The sequence below is a fragment of the Silene latifolia genome, chromosome X, assembly GCF_048544455.1.
Source record: "Silene latifolia isolate original U9 population chromosome X, ASM4854445v1, whole genome shotgun sequence".
In the NCBI taxonomy this organism is placed as follows: Eukaryota; Viridiplantae; Streptophyta; class Magnoliopsida; order Caryophyllales; family Caryophyllaceae; genus Silene; species Silene latifolia.
Genome location: NC_133537.1, coordinates 68,737,414 through 68,746,952, shown reverse-complemented (window position 1 = coordinate 68,746,952; position 9,539 = coordinate 68,737,414). Strand labels below are relative to the sequence as shown.

The following is a 9,539-nucleotide window of genomic DNA, read 5'->3' as shown; positions in this document are numbered from 1 at the left end:
GGTATTATCGGCGTTGTTGGTCGGAGTCGGAGGTCTGTCGGCGTTGGAGAATGATGTTGCAGGTGGAAGAAAAGAAGATAAGAAGAGAGAAATTTGGAGTCAGTACTCACAGAAATGTGTTGGGTTGGTGAGAGGTCATTGTCCTTATCTGACTATTTCAAAGTTGGTTCATAAGTTCGCACCCTACTTTAGGTTCGCACATGATCCTATTTATATATATATATATACACACACACCCCTTACTAAAATATGGGTAACACAAGTTACTATTCATAATGAACAGTAACCAAGCACATCACTTTGCTCATTTTCCCTTCAAAACTCAGCGTTTCATTCCCCTCAATTATTTGTGCTTAACTCTCACCTCAATTATCTTCCCTCAATAGAAGCACATGCCTTTAACATCGTTCCCTCAAATTCTCGCTCTCACCTCTCACCTCCTCTCTTTCTCCTTTCTATTTCCATATCATCCAAAGCCATTCATTCTCATCCTCTTTGCCTATTGTCCTTTCCTCAAACCCTAATTTTGATGATGGTGACAACTATGCCGCCAAAGACACTTGGATCAGCATCCGAGGACATTGCGGCGGCAGCGACGATGGTTTAATTTGTCACGTTGAAGATTTCAGGTTGTTCCCATCTTCTTTACTGAATATAATGCCATTAGCAGTGTCTTAATTTTTTGGATTTCGTTTAGCAGTTAGTCTTATTAGTTCTTGGTTATGTGTTGTCTGAATATAAAACGTCAATGTTTTGTACTCTAACTCTTAAAGAAAACCCATAATCTCATCAACGATCTCCGGAGGGCATGGTAAGGTTACAATTAAAAGTTTCGGAGTGTTCTATTTTTTTATATGATTGAAGTAGATTTTACTTTATTGAAAGGCTTTTCATTTGATTGTAATAAATTAGGTTTATTTTACATCCAACTAGCTTGAAACTCGAGGGAGACGTTGCTGCCATTTTGGCTGTATTCCCTCTTTCGGAACATCTCTACATTACCTACTGGTAATTTCATTAGGGCCATCGGGTTACTTTCCGTTTTGTTCTATGACTCATATTTTATGGTGTTTTAAATATAAAGTTTGATTATTTGGTTGGTTTGTGTTATCGGGTATTCTTACTTTTTACCTTTTATAATGATGATAGTTTATCAATCAAAAAGTTTGGATTTTAACATTATGTAATCTAAATTTCATCAACTGGATAGTTTGTATTTTAGGGCCCTCCAACAAGGACAGTGAGTATGTGTGTGTGATAAACAGTGACTGTTAGAGTTGGTTCTTTTATATTTTCAATTAAGTCAATTGTGATGAACTTCATTATCGTTTTTGAGAAAAAATTAGATGGAAATGAAGGATCCTTAGAGTTTTCTATTTTATTTTACTAAAAGGATTGTTCGAAACTTGTAAAAGGTATCCGGATAATTCAGGAAGAATAAGATGGTACTTAATATTGCAGGAAAATGTATCCAAGTATTTAACCCTTTTATTTATTCAATTGCAGATACCAATGTTTTGAATGTAAAACTCAGTCGACACCTAGAGATGTAGCTCCTGGTGTTGTATGAAACCATGTACCTTACATTGGTCCAATTTTCTTTTTCTACGAGTTGTTCCTCATATTTGCATCGTGCGACTCCCATGATTCGTTGTTGTTTTTGGGAGTATTAGAAATATCATAAGAGCTATGTAGGTATGTGACTCTTCTTATCTGACTTTGCTTGCTACTGGTCTTTCAGATTATTTTTGTGTGTTATTACTTTTGTAATCCTATTATTATTTTCTTAGTTTGCCTGATCTATCAAGTCAATTATCTTGGTTGTATATTTTTGGTGCAGATAGCTCGTCTCGATGGACCTAACATTCAGAATACCAAGAAAGAACCTGCATTCAGTTAGAATGATGTGTTTGTTAGGTATCTTTAATAACTTCTTTCAAACGAAATTATATATTTTTTTTTTAATCTTTCTGTTGTTGTTAGCCAATCTTTGCTTTGCATTACCCATAATAATAGCTTGCCTGTGAAATGGTTTTATTTTAGGAGATAGGGTAGTAGTCTTTTGGATAAAAAAAAATAGAAACAGAGCGAGACAGTCATGTCATGTTATTTTACCTCTTATATCGGGGAGGGGAGGGGAGGTAAGACCCCCTTGTAGTTGAAAAACTGTGGTAACTGGTAAGGTCAGCTGTCCTTGGTGGTAGTCGATATAAAATTAGCAATATAAACCACACGAGTAGTTTTTTTCATTCTTGTACACATGTGAGCCTGCTCCTTAAAATGCCCCCTTTTTATTTATAGTTATGCAAATACGTCCACGTGAGGCATTTTATTTATGGGCATTTTCAATGTTGCATCTTAGAAATTTACCTGTATATTTTCCTTATCTTTTATTTTATTTTATTATGAGGCTGTTTGAGTCTTAGTTTCTGGGTTTGCCTTTTGCAGGAAACCAAGAATCCACAACTTCAGGATTGCACCAAGTTCGCAAGGTACTCTGTTCTGTGTATTTTGTTTAACTGCCTTTGCCACTGTGTTAATAATGTTGTGTGGTTGACAATGATCGTGGTTGCTCATGTGAATGTTGATGTATTTATAGGTGTTTGCACTTCATGAGAAGCGCTGAAATTGTTTCTGTTTAGGAATTCTGCTTGGTAGAAGGTAACACCTTAGGGGATTTGGGCCAAATAGTTTACATAATTCATATTTGCCCGGAGGTGGCCTGGGTCGAAAAGCGATTATGTGGATCTATTTCTTTTGAGAGGGTCTTACCTGTATGGGTGCTTGTAATTGAACTGTTACTTTTGTGGATTATTTTTAGGCCTCTGCACTTTTGGCTAAGATGTTGGAAAACTCTGAAATTGTTGTTGTTTATGAATCATTGTTGGTAGAGGTTGCCAGCTTCTAGGATTTGGACGCAGGAATTCTAAAAAGTAGTTATTTGTTAGAGTGGGCTTCGTCGAAAGGTAGTCCTAAGAATTTGTTTTTGCTGTTTTGAAAGTGTAGTTTGTAATTTATGGGCTGCCCCCCTCTCTAACGAAAAGGAAAGGTTGTAGTTGAATGGGTTAGTAGGGTGAAGTGGTATGTTGCAATGTGTCTAGTTGGGTGATGTATATATGTTTCCGCCTTTTAGTGATTCTGACTAAAAAGGAAAGGGCTTACTATGAGGATGGATATTGACTTGTAAAGGGAGGGGGGTCGTTAGATTTGGACATTAAAACAGGTTGCATGTAGGCGGAAAACATAAATTTGATCTCGTGTGCTTACAGTCGTTCGCATAGATGGTCGTAACCGAACCCACAAAATCCAAATAGTAATGGTTTATTTTGGTACATGAGAATGATGACAAACTTGTCATTCATTTTGATGTTCTGAGGTCAGAACTTTGCATAGTGTAGTTTCAGGTAGAACAAGGATTAATTCGATCGGGCATTGTGAGGATTGTGATTCTGTGAGCGGGACCTTTAGGCCAGTTGTCATTTGGTTTGTAGAGCAAAACTAAAAATATCTTGTAATGAGTACTCTCCAGGGGACTGGTTCCAATGAATTTGTTTATTTGTGTGTGAGAATTTGGCAATTAGCAAGGGTACTGCTTAGTGTGACTGTTTGCGGTGTAAGTGTTTGTTTGTAGGTAGAGGTGTAATTTGCAGTGTTGGTGTTTGTTTAAGGGCTGCTCAAATGAATATGTGTAGGAGAGTGAGCTAGATATGAAATGGGTTAGAACGAGAAGGAGAGAAAAAGGAAGAGAGGGAATTGGCAGTTTTATCTTATACTCTATGTGAACAAAAGTGAATGAGAGATAGAAGGAGAGGGAGGGAATGGGTGAATATGTGAACAAAAGCGAAGAGAGAAAGAGATGTAATGAGAGGGAAGGGCGGGATGAATGAATATGTGACCATATGTGAAATAAAGAGACGGAGAGAAAGGGAGGAAGTAAGTGCAAAAATGAAAGGGTGGTAGGGAAAGAGGGAGTGAGTGGGAAGGGATGAATATATGAACAAAATCAAAGGAGATCTCGTTCTAACCCATTATATATGGTTGGCAAACTTTGAATTGTTTTGTAAATGTGTTTGGAAGATATCATATATTTACCAGAGGAAGGAGGAATGGTGGCTGAGGAATGGTGAGGACCTCATTGAGATTATTCATGAATTTCTAGCAAAGTTTCAAACTCAGTAATTTTTTTATTTATTTATGATGGTTACTCTGATTTCTGGGTTTTATTATTATGTTCTAACAAAGTATTGAACTTTTCAGTTTCTATTGTATATTTGATGATTATTCTACAATTATATCTGAGTTTCATTTAGTTTCTAGCAAACTTTCAATCCATGTAGTGCTTTTTAGAGGATAGGTACTCTATAATTTATGGGCTTTATTTATTTCTGCTAAAGTTCCAAACTTTATGTGTTTATTTGATGATTGGTGCTTTATAATTTATGGGTTACTTCTATTTTCTAGCAAAGTTGCAAAAGTTTCACTATCTTTTAGATGACGGGTACGATATAGTTCCTGAATTTTACATATTTGTGGAAAATTTGACTCTTTTTAGTGTTTTTGGGTATTTTTATTTATTTATTTACTTAGGATTACAGGGGTATTTGGATAATTTGTTCACTTAGCTGCATAAATTGGCAGTTGAAAATAGTTTGGATTACGAGACATTCTAGAATTCGAGCATCGGTTTGGAGAGTTAGTGGGAAGTGTCTAGATCTTTTTCTACTTGCCCTCAATTTGTCATATATATGTTTACTCTCTTCTAATTCCTCTTTTAGTTACCTACTGTTCTCGTTGAATAGGTTTTAATACCAGTGATCCAGAAGTGGAAAAAATGGCAAGAGAATAAAAAAATGGCTCTTTTTCTACTTGCCCTCAATTTGTCATATATGGTTAGTGTTATGTTGATCTTCTTCCGAGTGTACTACTCTTAATATACTCTTGTAAATAAATGTGTGTTGTACTTCCCTTTCTTCATATAGGCGCTGTTTGGTAAACAACGGATTAATTTCAGTATAAGCAGGTTGCAAAAGCAGATTATAAATGGCAGATTTTATCAGAAGGTTTGACTAACATATTATAATTAGCAGAATTAATTTGAGTGTTTGGTAATTGGCAGATTACGATTAGTAGATTGTTAGTTTTCTTTGTGAAATGGAGAAAAATTTCCTATTTTACAATATGCTAACCAATATCTTTGGGGTAAGCGAAGATATTGTAAAACAAAGATATTGACCCTAAATATGCTGTTTCAGTATGTTGTTTACCAAACACTAAAATTAGCATATTGATTGGTCAAACATGCTAAAACCCTTGAATATGCTAAAAATTGGTCAATATGTCGTTTACCAAACAGGGCCATAGTCATATACATCAAGTGATCTTTGTAGATTATAGAAGAGTATGGTGCATCAAACAATGATGTATTTAACGCCTCTTTCTGACTTTTTATCATTGTTTTATTTGTACCTGATCACTAAAAGATTGCTTAGGTAATTGTTTGTAGTTGGGATAATTATTCCGGTTGCTGCGTCTGTGTGCTTATTTGTGGTAGGCTGTAAGCCGTCATAGCCCAGTAATTATATGCGGGCTGTAACATTAGTATGGTAAACAACTTTATTGGTACTATATTGTCTTTGAGAAAATTTCAAACTGAAACATATTGTCTTATTCATCTGTTAGAATACTCGTGTTAACAGAGAACAAGGGGAAATTAAAAGAGAGAGTGAAGAGAAGACTTGTAGGGGAAAAAGAGAATAGAAACAAACAACTAGAGAGGCAAGAGTACAGCTAAGGAAGCATCAAACTACTATTGTTGTTATTTACTTATGTATGTGCGGATGATTCAAAACCATTTGATTGAGGAGAAGGTAATTTTATCGATATTTTTCAAAGTAATTTCTTCAATATTTTAATAATTCTTCTGGAAATAAGTAGTTAAGGGATAAGCATCACAGTACATGGCCTGGTACAGTTCTGGAGGTATCATATCCTTGAATTCAGTTTGTTATTGAAAACAACGACAAAACCTTTGTCGTAAGAGGGTTTGCAGGTTTGTTCAAGCGTCTTGAAGAGTTTTAGGTCCATTGCTTTGCATTTAAGGCCATTGAAATGTAACAATAATTTTGAAAATGCTCTTTCATTTGGTATTCGTGAATGTCAAGATGTCACCCATTTCGAATTATACTGTTATATTGATGATTGACCTTCAAAATAGCTTTATTTTTTCCCAAGCAACGAGTGATGAAATTTGCCTTGGAAAAAAACTAAGCTGAGGAAGTAGCATTTCATAAAAACTAAATTGAGAAAACAATGCTTCATAAGTGGTGATAACTAAGTAGGTTTTGTCCTAAAATTAGTTTGATGGAAATCTGGGGAAGTAAACCCAACTCCATGTATCCAGAACATGGGAAGTAAGGCTAAGATGGAAAAGGGAAAAGATGGAGTAGCCATGTGTACGTAATTTAGTAGAGGTGCTAGGTAGCATACATTCGGCGTTGTTATTGTCACTTGCTTGTGTCTAGAGGCACTGGGTAATATAGCTGCTGTCAATTTCTAATGCTACTACGGGCAGAATGTTTTATGTAGCTCAAAGTCAAAACGTTAGTTTAGAAGAGTATATACATTATCTTACTCCATAATTCCTGCCACATTAACTTTAAATCACGTAAATATAGTCAGCTATGTTTCATATAATTATTGTGCATGTGCAGGAGAAGGGAAAGAGAGGAACTGGGATTATTAATGGGATATGTTATCGTCATTTGTGTGCCAGTTATCTTGTTGTTCCTAATCATAGCTTTAGCTGCTTATCTAATTGGAAGTGGTCGAGGTAGAAGTTTAACAGCTCGAGCTCAATCGTATGGACCTAATGCACCATGCACCACCCTTCCAGGGTCCGTCAACATCTGTTGGGAAGGTCTAGCCGTCCTAATAAAAAGTACAATTTTTTATGCACATGTAAATGTTCAAATTCAATGTAAAAGATGGATGAAAAATATGGACACAAATGTTTTTGCTAGGTAACAGTTGCTACTCCTTGATTGGGTTGAGGGGTTTATTTGCAGTATGCTATTTCTTTTATAATCAAGTGTAATTTCTTCTGTTTTTCTAAATAAGCAACGCATATTTGGGAATGTATATCTCCAAAAACTTTGGAAGTTTACCAATAGTAATATTAGCAATCAGTAGGACCCAAAAAATAGAGATCAATTAGATGCTTGTCACATGTGCATTAACGAAAATAATGAAGAACTATTGCTATACTAGGAATCCAAATTGCGCCGATTTAAAATTCTTGGGGTCTTGTGCGTGCCGTACCCTAAGATTTTTACAATGCTATCGAACAAAAATGCATTTTTAAAATGCACACTCCACTAAAGTTATTCAATTTTAAGTAGTTTTTAAGAACTCATGTAGTCATGTAGTTATTTTCATACTTTGCAACATTCTTATAAAATTTTAGCTATAGCATATGAACTACAACTTTGATTAATTCAAACTTATATTTTTATCTCGGACTAGAATTAGGACATGTGCACATTCACCTACGAGTATTGATATTGAATGCCAAAACTTAAGTTTTTTCAAGTCATGATAAAATCTTTGGATTTCTTTTGTTTTTACTCCAATTACATCACTCAAAAAAGGAAACTCCGCTCTATAATGGTACAACTGTGATGAATTTGGATCCAATCTTTCACAGACAAAGATCTATATTGTATACCTCGAATGAAATTTTGTAATGATTCTGACCCCAAAATTGTGTTTAGACTCTTTAGAGAGACGGCCACAAAGAAAAAAATATGGTCTTAATTGCGCGTGTTTTTTGTAGGGACTTTCGTGAGCTCGCTACGTTTAGAAAATCAAACTATGCTGATGTAACTAACTTGAGGTATGGCACGCGAAGCGCGCCATACAACAACTACTATATAGAAATGGGATCAAGTGAGTCCATCCTTTAGTGTTGAGTCCCTAAGTCCTCTTACAAGCCCTTAGATCTTCAAGATGGGTGGTTAAGATTGGAAGCAAAAAAAATGATGGTTAATTACACTCTCACTCATTATCTCACTAATTAATCACTAACCCACTAATTTAAGCACTCCCTTTCTCTCATTTCTATCATTACTCACAATTCCCCCCCCCCCCCCCTTCCCATCCCTCTCTCTATCCTACTTCTCTCTCAACTCTCATCTCAATCCTCTCATTTCATAAATCACACCCAAAAAAACTAATAAATCACCTCCCCAAATCTGAGCAAAAAAACGGCCACCCTTCTACCACCACCCCTCTCTACAACGCGTCGACGCCGCCACCATTAACCTCTTCGTTGACCCCGACAACCTCCTGCCACTGCCAACAGCCACCTCGACAACCCATGCCACCACCATTCTCCTCTCCAGCCATCTCTCTTTTTTCTTTTGGTATTTAGATCTACCACTATTGAAGCGAGATCTACCACCACGAAGCGAGATCTACCACCACTGTTGTTTATTGGTGGTGGTCGAAGGTTTTTATGTTTTTTTTTCAGAAAAATTATGTTAGGTTTAAGGTTTTTGTGTTTTTTATGTAAAATCTTATTTTCCTTATATCAAATTTCAGATCTACTAAAGACTACAAGTAATTTCAAAAAAAAAATTCACAAAATGACAACCCTTATAAAATTTCTGGTGGAGTGGCTGTTAGGGCTGATGGTGGCGGCGACAGGAGGTTGTCGGGGTGGTGAGGTGCGGTGGTGGTCGGTTGTGGTAATGATGGCCGTGAGGGCGTGAAAGGAGCGTAAAGGGAGCCTTGTGGTGGTATGCGTGAAAGGAGAGTGAAGAGAGGTTGTCGGGGTGGTGAGGTGTGAGGTGCGGTGGTCGTCGGTTGTGGTGGTGATGGCCGTGAGGACGTGAAAGGAGAGTAAAGGGAGGCCTGTGGTGGTCTGCTTGTGGTGGTATGCGTGAAGGGAGGTTGTCGGGGTGGTGAGGTGTGAGGTGCGGTTGTTCGGTGATTTAGGATGTCGTTTTGTTATTTTTTTTTTTCAAATCTCGTCTTATTATATAAATATATATTTTTTTTTCAGATTTTAATTTTCAAATTTTGTTTTTCAAATACATCACCACATTTTTTTAATTCTCGTTTTTATTATGTGAACCTTTTATTTAATCTTAGATCTACTAAATATATTTGGTGTTGAATTTTTTTTTAGTTCTCATTATTGTTGGTTGTTTTTTTTTTTTGAAGAAATCAGCTTCTCATTAAAATAAGAAAGAGTTTCTTACAAAGTACATCCACTAAAACAACATACAGGATTCTAGGGAACCAAAGATGCTACTATCTCATCTAGCAGACTATCATTAACATTAGAAAATAATCTAACTGACACATAATACTTAATTTGATTGACTAGCTGCTCAACAGTCCTAGATGAACCATTGAACAGCCGTCTATTTCGTTCTTGCCAGACCAAGTACACCACGGCAGCTGCACAACAGTGTGCCCATTTCTTCCTCCAACCACGCCCTTTGTATCTAGCAAGATGAAGAAGTTCTTGCTTAAGG

At 36.3% G+C, this 9,539-nt stretch overlaps 1 protein-coding gene across 10 annotated transcripts; it reads left to right on the top strand.

The window, feature by feature from the left end:
* The first annotated feature begins 296 nt into the window (after positions 1-296).
* LOC141623381 (uncharacterized) lies at positions 297-7,168 on the top strand. Of its 10 annotated transcripts, XR_012533334.1 has the most exons (8): positions 297-629; positions 1,507-1,695; positions 1,841-1,917; positions 2,449-2,492; positions 4,800-4,889; positions 4,980-5,060; positions 5,697-5,867; positions 6,711-7,168. XR_012533334.1 is itself a non-coding variant. In XM_074439493.1 (7 exons), the coding sequence occupies exons 3-7, from the start codon at positions 1,854-1,856 to the stop codon at positions 6,831-6,833; spliced, it is 402 nt and encodes a 133-aa protein (XP_074295594.1). In that variant the 5' UTR covers positions 304-629; positions 1,507-1,695; positions 1,841-1,853; the 3' UTR covers positions 6,834-7,168. The 10 variants fall into 10 exon arrangements, 3 of the variants coding, with proteins under 3 accessions (XP_074295595.1, XP_074295594.1, XP_074295596.1); XR_012533337.1 differs by having other exon boundaries at positions 300-629; positions 4,776-5,060; XM_074439493.1 differs by lacking the exon at positions 5,697-5,867 and having other exon boundaries at positions 304-629.
* The last annotated feature ends 2,371 nt before the right edge of the window (positions 7,169-9,539 follow it).

Excerpts from the sequence above, each read along its gene's own strand:
- LOC141623381 (XM_074439494.1), top strand. The coding sequence starts at position 1,854 with ATGGACCTAACATTCAGAATACCAAGAAAGAACCTGCATTCAGTTAGA. Across the intron at positions 1,918-2,448 it reads TAGAATGATGTGTTTGTTAG|GAAACCAAGAATCCACAACT; the intron begins GTATCTTTAATA and ends TGCCTTTTGCAG. Across the intron at positions 5,061-6,710 it reads ATGGCAGATTTTATCAGAAG|GAGAAGGGAAAGAGAGGAAC; the intron begins GTTTGACTAACA and ends GTGCATGTGCAG.